This window comes from Camelina sativa, chromosome 4 (genome assembly GCF_030686135.1).
Source record: "Camelina sativa cultivar CO46 ecotype springtype chromosome 4, ASM3068613v1".
NCBI lineage: Eukaryota > Viridiplantae > Streptophyta > Magnoliopsida > Brassicales > Brassicaceae > Camelina > Camelina sativa.
Genome location: NC_141883.1, coordinates 23,021,439 through 23,036,924, shown reverse-complemented (window position 1 = coordinate 23,036,924; position 15,486 = coordinate 23,021,439). Strand labels below are relative to the sequence as shown.

The 15,486-nt window shown below is 37.4% G+C and overlaps 4 protein-coding genes across 5 annotated transcripts; 3 read left to right on the top strand and 1 right to left on the bottom strand.

Moving 5' to 3' along the window:
* The first annotated feature begins 1,533 nt into the window (after positions 1 to 1,533).
* Positions 1,534 to 3,657, top strand: LOC104781189 (nuclear transcription factor Y subunit B-10). Of its 2 annotated transcripts, XM_010505788.3 has the most exons (7): positions 1,575 to 1,750; positions 1,863 to 2,087; positions 2,334 to 2,463; positions 2,656 to 2,661; positions 2,833 to 2,907; positions 3,021 to 3,077; positions 3,284 to 3,657. In XM_010505788.3, the coding sequence occupies exons 2-7, from the start codon at positions 1,873 to 1,875 to the stop codon at positions 3,320 to 3,322; spliced, it is 522 nt and encodes a 173-aa protein (XP_010504090.1). In that variant the 5' UTR covers positions 1,575 to 1,750; positions 1,863 to 1,872; the 3' UTR covers positions 3,323 to 3,657. The 2 variants fall into 2 exon arrangements, with proteins under 2 accessions (XP_087366695.1, XP_010504090.1); XM_087510569.1 differs by lacking the exon at positions 2,656 to 2,661 and having other exon boundaries at positions 1,534 to 1,750.
* A 357-nt stretch (positions 3,658 to 4,014) lies between these two features.
* LOC104784049 (blue copper protein-like) lies at positions 4,015 to 5,027 on the bottom strand. Its single transcript, XM_010509123.2, has one exon. It carries the CDS (start codon positions 5,025 to 5,027, stop codon positions 4,059 to 4,061), a length of 969 nt encoding a protein of 322 aa, XP_010507425.2. The 3' UTR covers positions 4,015 to 4,058.
* A 491-nt stretch (positions 5,028 to 5,518) lies between these two features.
* On the top strand, positions 5,519 to 8,815 carry LOC104781187 (uncharacterized). The gene is made up of 8 exons (XM_010505787.3): positions 5,519 to 5,876; positions 6,165 to 6,389; positions 6,472 to 6,738; positions 7,182 to 7,213; positions 7,300 to 7,368; positions 7,613 to 7,760; positions 7,833 to 8,467; positions 8,614 to 8,815. Exons 1-8 carry the CDS (start codon positions 5,744 to 5,746, stop codon positions 8,788 to 8,790), a joined length of 1,686 nt encoding a protein of 561 aa, XP_010504089.1. The 5' UTR covers positions 5,519 to 5,743; the 3' UTR covers positions 8,791 to 8,815.
* A 510-nt stretch (positions 8,816 to 9,325) lies between these two features.
* On the top strand, positions 9,326 to 11,458 carry LOC104781186 (B3 domain-containing protein REM20-like). The gene is made up of 4 exons (XM_010505786.3): positions 9,326 to 9,817; positions 10,295 to 10,715; positions 10,797 to 10,876; positions 10,969 to 11,458. The coding sequence occupies exons 1-4, from the start codon at positions 9,740 to 9,742 to the stop codon at positions 11,221 to 11,223; spliced, it is 834 nt and encodes a 277-aa protein (XP_010504088.1). The 5' UTR covers positions 9,326 to 9,739; the 3' UTR covers positions 11,224 to 11,458.
* The last annotated feature ends 4,028 nt before the right edge of the window (positions 11,459 to 15,486 follow it).

Genomic DNA, 15,486 nt, shown 5'->3' with positions numbered 1-15,486 from the left:
ATAAAATTTTAGAGAGTATATACGAAGGTCCCGTGTTCGACCCGTGTCACACACCGGAACCAATATAATCAAGTAAAATGAATCTAAAACAAGATTGTAACAGTTGATTATAGAGTGTTCTATTTAGTCTTGGGCGTTCGGGTATTCGGTTCGGTTTCGGATATATCCATTCGGTTCCAGTTAATTTGGATATAGAGGTTTAGTATCCATTCGGTTAATTTACTATTTCGGTTCGGGTTCGGTTCGGTTTCGGTTATTTTCGGTTCGGTTCCGGATATCCGAATTAGTGTAATATAAATTTTTAAAATATTATTTAAATAAAATTTGATTATATTTTAACAAATATATCTAAAAACTTCCTGATATTTGATTTGTTTCAAATATTTTGGTATTTTTGTCTAAATATATATGGTTTTTAGTTTAATTTTTATTACCTTATATATATTAACACGTAACACAAAGCTAAAACTTCAACGTGGCGCAGTGGCCACGTTGCACACTCCAGTTTGTAGAGGTCTCAGGTTCGATTCTCGGCTAAAACATAATTTTAGTACGTGTTCGGTTTGATTCGGATAACCGAATGGATATCGGTTCGGTTCGGTTAATAACCGATAATATGGATAATTAAAACACTATCCAATCGGTTATTGTCCACTATCCATACCCGAATCAGAACCGAAATTTTGGTTCGGTCCATTCGGTTCGGTTTATTTGCCCATAATTAGTTCTACTCACTTACCTACCTGCCTGCCCAAGTGCCCAAAACATGTATAGAGAGTGTAAAGTAAAATGTGAAACTGTAAAGAAGCCAACATCATTCCCTCTCAATTCTTCCACACTCCTCTGCGCACTAAACGCTATAGAGGGCCTACCGGATTGTCTTTGTGATGGACAACAATCTCCATTCTCCGCTCCATGAAAATATTTGACTTTTTTTTTTTTTTTGGCTGAGACTTATTTTATATTATAGAAAATACTCTAAAATAGCATTAAAACAAGTTTTATGAATAACTATAGTCTATAACACATATTCTATAAATATTCAAAAATAGCACTATTTAACACATTAAAATATTTAAAATTAATGGGTTTTCAATTTCACATTTAAAGTATAGTTTTGAGGGGTAGAGTTTAGTATTTTGAATTGAAGATTTAATTTTGAAAGATTAATTGGTGCTATTTTGGGAATTTTAGAGATGTTGTGCTAAGTTTGAAAAAAAAACTTATTTTAGTGCTATTTTTGAGAATTTCCCTATATTATAACATTATTAAATTTTCCGTGAAAGTTTTTTTTAGGTATATAATCAATAGGGTTTTATTGTAAAACTAATGTATTCTTTATATTTACTTTTAGTACAAATGGCACAATAAAAACGGTTTAAGACAATAAATATAAACACAGGAAAAAATCTTCTATACAAACAATTAAAGTACAAACAATTAAAGAAATATCATAATTATATTAATGTTTTATATTTTGACGAAAAGAAAAACGAAATATTCTATATTTTATTATCAGAAAATAAAATAAAAAAATTGTTTTTTTGTTTGTCAACAGAGAAAGGAAAAAAAAAAATGGACGGTGTTGATAAAAAAAAATTGAAAAAGCCCTAAATCTATGAATCGCAGACAAAACTCGTCTCATCTCCAGCGTCGGATCAGATCAAAATCTCTCTCTTCCCTTCTCCGTCTCCTCCTCCAATCAACATTTCTCTTTCTCTCTCCCGCTCTTTTTCGAATTCTTCTTCAGGTAATCATCGCTTCTTCGCGCTTTTTTTCTGGGTTTTCGTCTTCGATTCTCACGATTTGTCGACTTTCTAGCGAAATCGCTGATTATCAATGTTTATGTTGGGGAGAATTAGGGTTTATGAGATGGCGGAATCGCAGACCGGAGGTGGAAGCCATGAGAGCGGCGGAGATCAGAGCCCTAGGTCTTTGAATGTTCGTGAGCAGGATAGGTTTCTTCCGATCGCTAACATTAGCCGTATCATGAAGAGAGGTTTACCTCTCAATGGCAAAATTGCTAAAGATGCTAAAGAGACTATGCAGGAATGTGTCTCTGAGTTCATCAGCTTCGTCACCAGCGAGTAATTTTGGCTTTCTCTACTTTGTCAAAATTAAAAATTATCCTTGTTGTTCTGTAAATTGTATTTGGCCTTGGTAAGGTGTAAAGCTTGTACTGCTTGCAAAAATTGGTGCTTTTTGTGGTTATAGTGTGCAAAAAGCCTCTTCTCTTTTTAAGTTTAGGTTGATGCTTGCATATTGGTATGTCAATTTTGCTTAGCTTTGTTACTGTTTGTATGATGCTTCACATATGATGTTTTGATATGCAGAGCGAGTGATAAGTGTCAAAGGGAGAAAAGGAAGACTATTAATGGAGATGATTTGCTTTGGGCAATGGCTACTCTAGGTTTTGAAGATTACATCGAACCCTTGAAGGTTTACTTGATGAGATACAGAGAGGTATGTTCCACTTCAGCTTATTCAGTTTACTTTTGAGAAAATTAGGTAGCAAAAGATACAAGTGTATTTCTGATGCTCCTAGTTATATGTGAATATTGTGTTGATATGACTATGCATCACGATATATTTCTGTTCTTTCACTCACTGACTCTCTGTTTTTTCGTTTATGCTATATGGATTGGAATTTTGCAGATGGAGGTCAGTGGTTCTCCTCTTTCACTTTTTTCTCTCGCTTTTTTTTCCAGCTTGTCGCAGTATTTTCCTTGTCCAGTTTTATATGTGCATCTTTTTTAAGGGGCATATGCTGTTGTATGATGGTATCTAATTAGAATTGTTTGCTACCTTCTGCCATTGATATCTGTGTGATAGGGTGATACTAAGGGATCAGGAAAAGGAGGGGAATCAAGTGGAAAGAGAGACGGCCAACCAAGCCAAGTGTCCCAGGTAATGACTCTTATCTATCTTCTATTAACACGGTCATTTTACCTAGGCATTATCGTTTTCTTCTTATAAAATGTGCGAGCTACTTATCGTTTCCCTCTCTACCTTCTGAACAGTTCTCGCAGCTTCCTCAACAAGGTTCATTCCCACAGGGTCCTTATGGAAACTCTCAAGTAAGTGAGGTTAATACTTGTATGTATTAATAAATTCTTCACATAGAGGAGAAACAAGAATGAAAACTAGACAATGTTCAACGACTTTGAAATCTACATTTTGACATATATGCATCTCCACCGCTTTAAATTTACACCAGATCAAAGACATGAAATCTGAGTAGGCCCTGAATATGGTAATTGATTAATTTGGTTTGTGATTGTAGGCTTCGAATATGATGGTTCAAATGCCGGGCACCGAGTAGTACTAGGACACTATTCATCACAATCTTCCGAGACTCAACTATTCTTGTTGTGTCTGAAAATCTGAGCGATCTACTGTTCATACATATGGATTGTGGTATCTCAGTTTTGGGAGAGAGGAGATTTGTATATGATTGTGTTGTAGGGAGAAGAGTTTGGTTTGCTTAAATTAAGAATTGGGAAACACGTTTTTTTCATTTGAATTGTTAAGTTTCTTTAGGTATTGGTCATAAGAAGAAGTTATTTATCAATATGTTCTTGACCTGTGGATTCTTTCATGCAAGTGTTACTTTCAAAGAAACAACATCATGATTAATAATTTAAATTCTCATTGATTCTTTTTGTCCTAATTAAGTCGAGAGTTTCGTAATAGTTACGAGTTACGACCTGCACTAAATCCTTTGTGATATACACCGTTACGGTATATTGAATCAATAATAATCGACGTGTCCCTTGTTTACAAGGCTCTCCGTTGCTGCTCAGAATCTAACACATGGACATGTTTCATGTCATGTGGAACATGTTCATGTTTATGACTTTATGGGCATTCAGCATTCTCATAATCAAACTAAATAAAAACGTTGAAAATTGAAGGAAACATCGAAGACAAAATGTAAACGAAACGATTTATTTCAACCACTAAAGAACTAAAACAAAATGAAATCAAAAACTCTTAATTAATAACACCAAAAAAAAAACCTTAAACTAATAAGTTCCATATATAGGTGATCCGAATGCTTAGTGATGAGGTCTGAAAATGCATAACCAGGGCCGCCACCTGTTGCAGCGGTTAATAGGTGAGAGTCTCTTGGGAACATCCGGCAAAGTAACGTCTTCGGTTGATGGTTGCACCGTGACTCGGAGCTTAATGCCAGCCTGACAAAGACCGGTCTTTAAGCTTACAAAATAATGCACTCCTGGTTTGGTGAGCTTAATGAGATCGTGTCCCGTCTTGTACACAGCTACGGTAGAATTTGGTTCACAAGATCTGAAGTCAAGATCATCGCTGATTTCTCTAACGTCGTTGAGTTTGTTGTTGTATTGGAAAAAGAGAGTATCTCCAACACGAAATTGTCTATCTTTACTCCACCTGTAATAGTAGTAACTGTTGTACACGCTCCATCCTTTAGAATCACCTACCTTGTAGATCTTTCCTCTCTTGCTCGGGGGTGGTGGTGGCGGAGAAGTCGGAGGTGGCGGTTCAATGTTCATGGTCGGTGGTGGAGGAGGAATCTGACGTGAAGGGCCATGGTTCTTGCTTGGTGATGGTGGAGGAGCCGGACGTGACGGTTCATGGACCTTGCTCGGTGGTGGTGGTGAAGGAATCGGAGGTGACAGGTCATTGACGACAAAAACGTCATATTTAAGTCCCGAGACGCGGCATTGAAATCGATTTGAGGTGATGAAGTAGTGATGTCCTGGTTCCTTGAAGGTTACAACATCATATCCGGTGTTGTAAACAACTTTAGGAGAAGAAGAATTGCATGAATCATACTCGAAGGCGCTGGAAACTTGAGCGACGTGGTTGATGTTTTGATCGTACTCAAAGACGAGGGAATCTCCGACGTGGAATTTCTTATGTTCAGCCCAAGATTCGTCCTTGATAGTCCATCCATAGTCACCACCGACTGTGTATAGTTTAGCCGAGGTGCAACTCAAGAGAAACATGATCACGAGCATGAAGCCAAAGATCTTCTTGGTGACCATGATCTTTGGCTTCATGCTCGTGATCATGTTTCTCTTGAGTTCGTATGAATAGGAAGAAGAAGTAAAAAGATCTCTAAACTCACAGCTCGCTGAATGAGAAAGAGAAGTATGGATGAATGTGTTTGGTGAAAAAAGAAGTCACGTTATGAGCTCTATTTGTAGAGTTTCACGATCCCTAATCATAATCCTTGTCTTATTTGGATTAAGTTTAGTTTATTTTCTTTTTATCTCGATATACTTCGAAACCTTCTCCAATCCTTTTCTCAGTTTCTGCTTAGGTTTTTTTGTTTAATCATAATTTTTGTTTATAATGAACGTGATTATCTTAATTTATACAATTACAAATTGATATAATTAATAATCTTAAAATTATATATATTTTTTAGTTCATTCGTATTTTATATATGGGCTATATATCTGGGCATTAAAGGCCCATATAAGGTCAAATGGGGTAACTGAAGTGTTTTAATCTGGTGAAATCAAACCGGAGTAGATCGAACCGAATCAATCAAAGCCATATTTTACACAGGGATTAAAATTAAGAAGTGAAGAACCGCGCTCACTAACTCAAAAACCCTCGATTTCTTAAAAGAAGAGTGAGGGAAACGAATCGAATCCTACTCCTTCCTTCAAAAATTTCATCTTCTTCCCCTCAATCTCTGAGATCTTTGAGCGAAACTCAACATTGCTCTGCATTTCGGATCTCTGTTCATTCAATGGAAGACAACGGGACCAAGAAAAGCGAGGTTGAGGTTGAAGTCGATGGCCTTGGTCTGATTGATGTCGCTTCTGAAGACGATAGTCTTCTCTTCTCTTCGTTCCCCGACCCAAACAACTACGATTTTTCCGGTATAATTCCCAATTTTTGCTCCTTTGATTTTGAATTTCGTGTGTTATGGGTTTTAGATTTCGTGGGTTAGTTAGGATTTTTAATTTTGATTGATACAAGTTTCAATGTGGGGGTTTATTGATTTCTCTTTACTGTTCGTTGTGTTTTTACTTAATCGACGGGAGAGAAAAAAGTTATTGAAACTTTGGTTCAGTGTTTTGATGTGGCGATTTATGCTATTGTATCGAGCTGGCATTGGATTTGGGTTTAAAGGTGTAAACTTTTTTTGTATTGTGCTTACGTTTCAGTGACGGATAAGGATGAGAAATGTTTGAAGGATGACAAAGATCTGGATTTTATGAGAGATACAGAATACTGTGATGACGAAGAAGAGGTACTGGTATCTTCTACTGAAGAGAAGGAAGAGGTGCTTCAACCTCACGAGTCTCCTGAACCTGAGAAAGTGATGAAGAAAGGAAAGTATAATTTGCGTAAAAGTCTTGCCTGGGACAATGCCTTCTTCACCAACGAAGGTATGTGCATTTCTAACCTGGTACCTTTTTGATTAGCTTCCAGGTCTTGATGTATTGTAGAACTTTTTTTTTCAAAATTCAGGTGTTTTGGAACCTGAGGAGATATCTAGCATGATGGAGAGCAATCATAAGAGTGGAAAGAAAGCTTTACCGACTATTCAAGAGGATGTTAATAGATCAACCGAATCCATTTCAACATTTCGAAGTGACTGTACTGTGGAAAACAGTCAGGAGTTTGTTTTGTTTGAAGATGTAAGAGCGTCTATTCAAAGGTCTGCTAAAGCATCTGATGCTGCAACACCTGGTAAAATTAATGAACTAGGAGCAACAGAAGTAGCAACTACCCCAAGTAAGTCTTCGTTAGTCTTTACCTGAAGTAGAGCGAGTTGGAACTAGCTTTGCGTGACTAAGCGGTTATATGTCTCTACCACACATTGGCATGTGTCTCTTTAAATCTAATATATTTCTGTGGTCTAGCTTGAGCTTTAGTCTTTTAATTGCTATTAAGGAGAAGGATCTACTTTCTTAGTGTTGTGTTTATGCTTTTCTTTACCATTTAGGTGATGAAGCTGTTCCTGTGCATTTTTCACATTGTAGCTAATGTGAGATATAATCTTGGATGGAAGTTTCCCATCGTATATCGAGAAGACTGACCCTCTACTGTTTTTTAATTTTGTGGCATGGGAAGAACTGTTTCCTGCTGTTTACATTAGATCACACGCATTTCTAGCAGTAATTATTTCTTTTTGTTTTCCAATTGACCAACTTTGCATTCACTGTCTTAAACTCTAGATACGGGGGATGTACTTGCCTCGCAGGAACAGGTATTTATGCTAACAACTGCACCTTGTGGATTCCTCTTTTTACTCCCTTCTCGGCTAACTTGCCCTTTAATTTTATTATTTCTCAGACTAAACCCAAAGCCAGTCTTAGAAATCAGAATACTAGAGCACAAGGGCTAGGGAAGGCAACAAAACAGGTATATTATCTCCATTCAGTTTCTAAGGTGCATACTAAGTTACTAACTAAAGGATTAATTTCTTAGTCAAACATCATTTGATAGCTCGAGAACAATGGGGGTTCTCGTAGGTTTACTAATAAACTTGGACTGTCTCTGTTGAATGTATGAATCAGCAGCGTGTCATCAATTGTTATAGTTTACCCTATAGTGAACCACATAATGAATATATTGGATACTGTGATAAATGATACTTTTTATGCAGCCTGTTGTTCCAAGAGGTCTCAGTACATCTATTTCCAGGCCACCCAACGGACTCAGCAAAGGCAGGCCCTTGTTAACAACATCAACGAATAAGGCATCATTAGTTATAAGCAAAACCAAGCAAGAAAAGAATTCCAAGTTACCTGCGGGTTAGTCAGAATTTGTTTTAAAGAGCTTTACACTCGTATTTGAAAGATATTATATGACCTTAAATAATACAGGTAAGGAGCCTCTGGTCCCCAGAATACCCATTTCACGACGTGCTAAAACAGTCTTGCCAAAACCTGGTGTGTCCGTTAAGTCTGCTTTACGTTCTTCAGTTGCTTCAAAGAATGAAATGACCTCTTCATGCTCTTCTCTAGAGAGTTGTGCCAGTGCTTCATCTAGCGCTTCTCACAAGCCTTCTCTAGATCCGATAAAGAAGAAGAATGAGTCAAGTTCCAGATCAGCTTCACAGTCATTGGCAAATCGACCTACATCTAGAGGTATTATGGGCCAACCGAGAATCTCACCCCACCCAACCAATAAGACAACCAAGTCCAAGCTTTCCTCTAGTGTACCATCTGTTGGTTCTATTAGTGACTGTTCATCAGAGTCATCTCGAGCTTCTACTACTAGTAACATAGCTAACGGTAACCAGAAATTGGTCTCTGGTGACAAGGGTCCTCCTGCAAATGATAATTCAGTTCACACTGTGAAGCCTCTGAAGAACTCTAAAGAAGCATCTGTTGCCCAAGCTGATGCTAAAGAAGGAGCAAAACGAGTTTCAGCTAGCAACGGTGGTTCGGTTCTTCCAACTTCCATGAAACCATCAGGTCTTCGTGTGCCATCACCAAATATCGGATTTTTTGATGGAGTAAGTCTCCAAAATGAAAAGAAAATAGAGTCCAATTTTTTGCAATCGTTTGTTCCTTGAGATTGTCCCAACTGGACAAAATCTATATCTATTTGGAATTAGAGTATGTTAATTGATGTCGCTCTTTTTCTATATTTGTGATACAGGCTAGACATGGGTCTGCATCTGCCAATAAGAAGTCTGGAAAGTCCACAAGGTCTCCAATACAAGAGTCATCGAATGCAAAAACTAAGGCAAGTTCAAAGGTTGTCTCTGCCTCGTCTCCTAAACTGCCAAACAAATTGTATTCCAAAATCAATGCAGAAGATCAACTCGAGGGATGATGAGAACGAGATGCATGAAAGGAAATCAATAGGTATCCATACAATGAAGCTCTGATTTTTTTAAAGTTTGTCTTTTAAAAATAGGAATTTCGCTGTATGTTAGATTTTTATGTAAGCCCCCATCCCCAAAAAGGCACAAAAAAAAAAAAAAAAAAAAAAAAAACAAGTAATATATCAAATTGTGCGTAAAAAAACTTGAGCTAGCAAGTTCTAGTATTGATAACGAAATTAATATAAACTTATAAGTTATTCGGCCTCCTATTACATCTACCAAAATTAAGTCTTACATTACTCTTGTGAAATGAGAGAACCCATCAATCTCACATCCTTGCAGTACCATCAAACATAACAGTCGATGTGTATTTTCTTCAAGCAGACACGCAAACTTAGTGTTCAGCTTTTCACTATTACTTACACTCACTTTCTATTTTCATGCATTTTCTGTGTCAATGGAAATCATTTGATTACTACAAAGGTATAAAGTAAAATATGGATTTTTTTTTTTTTTTTTTTTTTTTAAATAATATTTTTATAGAAAAAGAAGATGGAAAGTGGAAACAACAAAGGAAGGAGATGGAAGTAGTATCTTATGGGTATGTACAGTGTACTATGTACAAACAAGTTTCAGAAGACTTGACACAAATCAGGGAATCAGCTTCTGCTTCCTTTTTGACTATAATTTATTACAAGTTATGGGGCCAAACTGTAAATTAAAGCTAAAGCTTTGAGATATGTGAATTAGAGGACAGCTCTGTTTTTTCAAGCACAGAGGTGTTGTTTGGCAGTCAAACTTTGACTCATTTTTCTTTCACTCTCACTCTTTCTCTCTCGGCTATAAAAACAATATCTCAGTTCTGTCTGAATTATCGACGTTTGTATCACTCTCTCACTAGCTCAGAAACTCATTTCGACTCTCTCTCTCTCTCACTCTCTTGCTTGCTACATCTCCATGGCTGAATATGAAGATGACGTTTTGCTTCCTCGTTTCTTCAAGGTGTTCCTCTCTGAAACGGCCTCTAAATCATTTGTAAGAATAACTCTATCTCTTCCTCTTTCTTCTTTCTGCTCTATTCCATAAACATGGAAGCAAAAGTCTCAAACTTTTAGGAAAGTTCAGCTTCAATGAGAGAGTTCTGCTTTATGGGTTTATATATTTTTTTTTTTGTTAAAAATTTATGGGTTTATATCTTTTAGTTAGTTTGCAGTTAGGGTTTGATTTTGAATCTGTTTACTGTAATGAAACCGGAATGATAGAATGAGCCTGTGAGTGGAAGTGATGACATATTTTGGATCTGTTCCTTTGTTTCTTGTGAACTAAAAGCATAGGCTAAAACTGTCGCTGCTAAACTTGAAAAACAGAGAGACTCGATGGCTTTTATGACAGTTTAATTTGTGTTCATCATCTTTGGTTAGCTTACTCTCTCTGGTTCATACTCTTGTTAGAAGTAAGACACTATGGATTCTCTTCGATTTAAGTTATAACAAGTTTACATTTGTGCATCAGGGGATTCCTTTGTCCTTCATGGAACATCTTGCTGATCCATTGCCAAACACAGCAAAGCTCCAAGGCACAGGAGGAAAGGATTGGACAGTGAGCATGACGAAAATACGTGACGGTGCGTATTTTACAGATGGATGGTCAAAGTTTGCACAGGACCATGAACTTGTGGAAGGAGAGTTCTTGACCTTTGTGTACGATGGTAACCGAACCTTTGAAGTTAGTGTGTTCGGTCGTTTGGGTTGTAAAGAGACCAGAGCTGAAGCAGAGACAATTGAGCTTCTTGGTTCTAGTTCTGATTCTGAAGAAGACGAAGAAGAACCTTCAACGGATGTTGATTATGACATTAGATTAGGTCAAAATGAAGAAATCAGCCAGAGTATTTATCCATTTGAGGAGGAAGAGACTGAATCTGATGCCGCTGCAGGTGTTTATATTCTTTTTTTTCAAAGTATTTTAAACATTTGGTAATCCAACAACTAGTATCGTTAAGCTTGTTTTGTTTCAGTTTTTGAAGGGAACGTAGACATTGCAGCGCTTACTAATCCACACTTTCCAACTACCCTCAAGAACAGGATTTATGAACTGGTAAAATTGACAAAAGACTTGAGATTCAGTTACTGTCTCTCTTTACTTTCACTATGGTTTTTACATGTTGTGGTGGTTTTGTTTTGTGCCAGTTGATTCCAGCCAATATTGTGAAAGAAAACAGCCTTGAGTTTGGAGAATCCGTCAAGTACATTGATGAAGAAGGGACCTTGGTTGGGCTTAGAGGCAAATGGGCAGATAATAGGGTTTGTTTCAAAGGGTGGGACAGGATTTGCAGAAGGAACAGACTTAAGAAACATCAAGATACTGTTGAATGCGAGCTTCTTCATGACCGAAACAAAATGGTTCATTCCATCAGAGTCCACGTCATGCGCGGAACTGCTTGATCCTCTCATCACCATCACTATCATTCTATCACCATCATCATCATCATCACTATCACCCATAAGTACTTTGACATGAGTTGCTATGACTTTTGTTTGTTTAGGAGTGTTCTTTTGTTTCTTCTCAGGTTTTATCTTAGTGGTACCTTCTTCATCCCCAAGAAAACTTATGAACTTATTGCTGTTTCTTGTTATGTTTTGAAGACACAATGCTGATGATTTTGAGGCTATATTTGCATGGATATAGTGAATGTATTAGGTGTTATATTTTGCATATACATCAATATTATATTAAAAATTTAGCGATTATGTTTTGGCCTTGAAATATGTTACATCGTGGGAGAATCATAATCGTTTTGCTTTAACCCCTCTCGGTTATTCAAAAAAACTCTCGGGATGATAACGGGGATTGGCTATCCACTCAATCCAATACACCTGATGAGGCCACCAACTTAATGAGTCTCGACATCAAGTTTCATGGAAGCTCCTCTTAAGGTATGCAACCTAAGATCTACGTGGAATGTAAATGGAATCTCTATGCGCTGCATGGTATTGGTGATTAGGCCGTACGTGTAAGGTAATTTTTCATGTGCGAAACGCCTTTATTTGGAGATTTAAAGTGTTCTTTGGTAGTGCTTATAATGAGACTGGATTTCGATATATACTCTACAAGGTGACATGTTGTCAGAGTCAGAGCTATCAATTATACAGAGAAGTGGTTGTCGTTTCGATATGTTGTGGAGTTAAATCGATCTTGGACAAACGATATCATATCTAAAAACCAAAAGCTACAAAATCTTGTGGTGTATCCAGTCCACTGCCTGAAGTATTATGATCAAAGGTCAATTAATAACCTAATGTGTACTCCACCACGATTTAGTGGTATCGTTGTAACACTTTAGGATCGAATCCTCAGAGACCAAATAATTGCACTATGAAACTATGAAGATCAAATATAGCTAAGACAAAAGAGGAAGTTTGTGAAGCAAGTAATAATTAAAAACAGAAAGTAAATAAGTTGTTTCTAAATCAAAAAAGAAATATTGGGCACGAGGAATCTATGGGGATATAATTCTCAGACTGAGGTGGTTAGATGGAATGCATTAGACACCGTTCTAGAACTTAAATCACGGTTGTAAAGCTAACATACTTTCGCAGCGTTAACTATCTATGCAATGAATTCACTAAACCCTAAATCGTCGTTTGGACCTAGCAAACCAAGCAAGCAATAAAGGTTCAAGTTTGATCTACAAGGTGCCTCAACTTCAACTTCCGTTGGCTAAGGTCCACCTTGCTCACCTAAGTTCTTTTCCAGCAACTCAACAACACTTTTGGTGCCCCGATGAATTAAATCTAAAATCAGAAACTAGGTAGCTAATCTAGTTTAAGCATTAAGAACAACAATAGATGAAGAACAAAATAGATCAACCCCAAATCTAACAACCTAAGTTTAGAAAATCATAATTCCCCTTTAAAACCCGAAACCCAATAGATAAACTACTCAGACATGGAGATAAAAGAACAGTAAATCAAAGATGAAGAAAACATAATTGAATTGCAAAGAGAAATAAGAAATATGGTTTAGAAATCTTCTCCAAAGTGTCAAGAAGGATTAGAGATCTTCTCCCCTAGCTCTCAATACAAAATAGTCTCAGAAAATAAAGCTTATGTCTCTGGAGGCTGAGCCTCTAACTTAAGTATCAAAATAAAACCCTAAAAGTCGGTTTAAAACGAAAAAAGGAAAAGTTGTTTCGGGTACGGGATCGGTCGATCCCGAATGAGGATCAACCGATCATGGATGCTTTTTCTGTGTTTGCTCCATCTGCTTGCTAGTCCGATTAGTTTTCACCAAATTGGCTCCAGATGCTTGTTTTCATCGCCAAAACACTCAGTTTCCTTCCAAAGTAGCCTAGAACCTGTACAGACTCACAAAAGACTAAAAAGACTCTAAAAGCACACTTTGACTCAATAAAAGACTCAAAACAAATGTTAAAACTATGGACAAAACCTATAAAATACAGACACATCAATTCCCCCGGACTTGAATATTTGCTTGTCCTCAAGCAAGAACAGACAAAAACTCAGGAACATAAAAAATGTTTGAAAGTGGAAACTCACATATTCTTGGGAACATCTTCTTTGCACTCTTCATCAAATCAATTTAAGAACTACTTTTTGTACTCTGCCCATGATTAGGATCAACACTGCCTACTCTGAACTCCACAACCTTAAAGAACCTTCAGTATCCCCATTGTTGTCTCTCTACATCAGATTAATGAAAATGTGTGGTCTCGCCGAGAGAATATCGATCACCGAACTTATTGACTTCTTCAACCTTTTAATGCCCAAGACTTCCTTCATATGCTCCCTTTCCTCTCTCTTTTCTCACTTCCAAAAGATTGATTTCTCCCTAATTTTCTAGGGTATCATTGTATTTTTTTTTATCAATCCTTTGCTCTTTTCTTGTGGACAGGTTTCCATGAATTCCGAAGGATGCACGGGTTTACGCACGACCCTCGGTTCACTTTTTTATTACCTATATCCTCTTTTTCTTCTTTCTTTTTTTTTTTTTTTTTACTTATGAGTATTGAAGGGAAGAGAGAGGGGAAGCATACTTTGTGAGGAGATGCATGTCTTGTATGGCTTAAGAGAGGAGTCTTGTTCGATGTATACCAAGTCCCAAGGCAAGAGGTTAAATCCGGTTAAGTCCTGTCAAAGCTAGAGACAACGTTGGATCAACTTAATGTCCTCTTCAGTGAGAGTCTTTTGGGGCGTGTTGAGACTACTCATGTTCATTCCAAGCTTCATTCTAAAATCGAAAGTACTAAAGCAATCATAAGAGTGTTAGTTCAAAGCAAAAAATTCCTAGAAATGGTCATAGTTTCCCAACATATTTGACTCAATAAAAATAAGAAAATGACTCAAAGACTCGAAAAATCAAAAGGAAACAACCAAAGAAAACGACATTAGTAACTTGAAGACATTCCTCCCCCAGACTTACTTCACACCGTCCCGGTGTGAAAGTAAAACCAAGAAAAGAATGAATCCGACAAAGAAATAAGAAAAATGAAAAAGAAAAAGAAAGGAAAATAATGAAAAACCGGTGATCTCGCATCTCGTGTTGAAGTGGTGTTGGCAAGGGTGGGGATCGATCGGTCTCGGAATGGGATCGACTGATCTGAAACATTATTGAACTTGGAGATACCCGCAGCAAACCAACGGGATCGACCGATCTGTAAAGAGGATCGATCGATCCGAAGCTCCTGGAACAAAAAAATTCACATCTTCTGCGTTTGGAACCTGTTCCTGAAAATACTTAACACCGGACGTGATTTCACCGTAATAAATCCTAAAAACAAAACCAAAATCCTAAGACAAATAGAAATAAAAGGGTAAGCCAGCACAAACCTGATGGGTTTCCTCCCATAAGCGCTTGTTTAAGGTCTATAGCTTGACCGTGGTTTCAGGTGTCAATGATAGGAGGATGAGAACTCATATCAGAACAAGCTCTTCAATTCGCCAGCTTAAGCTCCAAAATCTTTTTTAGCATACCATCCACTGCTTCTTGGCCTTTCTCTTTAAACTCCGGAGTGAGGATGGCTTTAACTTTAGAGAAAGGCCGAGATATTCCTTTACACTTCACCATGTACTCAATGGTGTCTCTAACATATTTCTGGGGTACCAAGGTTATGTGAAGATCTGGTATTACTCTCTCTATCTTCGGCTTGTCTCTCTTCTTAACCTTCTTAGAACTCTTCTCAGAAGAATGAGTGTCTCCATCCAGGACTTCGTTGACCTCATTCTTATCAGCACTCTCTCCCATTATCATGACATCCACCTTCTTCTCATGTTCTACAACTAGACAAGAGCCATGTCGTATAGCTTTATTTGTAGTGATTGCGTTGTAGAAGACTTTATCATCAATGTTAGAGAAAGTGATCCTCTTATTAGGAAAGTCAACAACTGCTCCCACTGTTGCTAAGAAAGATCTCCCAAGAATCAAAGGCATAACAAAACCCTCGCTCATTTCCACGACATGAAAATCTGTAGCAACCAAGCAACTCCCAACTTGAACATCTAAATTATTAATGAAGCCTTGTAGAGTCGTGGTGACAGCATTTGAAAACTTAGGAGAGACCTTAGAAACCTTCATATCATCAATCCCCAATCTCTCTGCAACAGCCTTAGACATTACGTTCACGCTAGATCCATTGTCACAAAGGGAGTCCTCAAAGTCCACTCTTAAGATGGAGCATGGAACAACAA

Coding starts and splice junctions, on each gene's coding strand:
- LOC104781189 (XM_010505788.3), top strand. CDS start 1,873: ATGGCGGAATCGCAGACCGGAGGTGGAAGCCATGAGAGCGGCGGAGAT. Junction 2,908..3,020: donor AACCAAGCCAAGTGTCCCAG/GTAATGACTCTT, acceptor CCTTCTGAACAG/TTCTCGCAGCTTCCTCAACA. Junction 3,078..3,283: donor GTCCTTATGGAAACTCTCAA/GTAAGTGAGGTT, acceptor TTGTGATTGTAG/GCTTCGAATATGATGGTTCA.
- LOC104784049 (XM_010509123.2), bottom strand. CDS start 5,027: ATGGTCACCAAGAAGATCTTTGGCTTCATGCTCGTGATCATGTTTCTC.
- LOC104781187 (XM_010505787.3), top strand. CDS start 5,744: ATGGAAGACAACGGGACCAAGAAAAGCGAGGTTGAGGTTGAAGTCGAT. Junction 6,390..6,471: donor TGCCTTCTTCACCAACGAAG/GTATGTGCATTT, acceptor TTCAAAATTCAG/GTGTTTTGGAACCTGAGGAG. Junction 8,468..8,613: donor ATATCGGATTTTTTGATGGA/GTAAGTCTCCAA, acceptor TTTGTGATACAG/GCTAGACATGGGTCTGCATC.
- LOC104781186 (XM_010505786.3), top strand. CDS start 9,740: ATGGCTGAATATGAAGATGACGTTTTGCTTCCTCGTTTCTTCAAGGTG. Junction 10,716..10,796: donor TGAATCTGATGCCGCTGCAG/GTGTTTATATTC, acceptor GTTTTGTTTCAG/TTTTTGAAGGGAACGTAGAC. Junction 10,877..10,968: donor AGAACAGGATTTATGAACTG/GTAAAATTGACA, acceptor GTTTTGTGCCAG/TTGATTCCAGCCAATATTGT.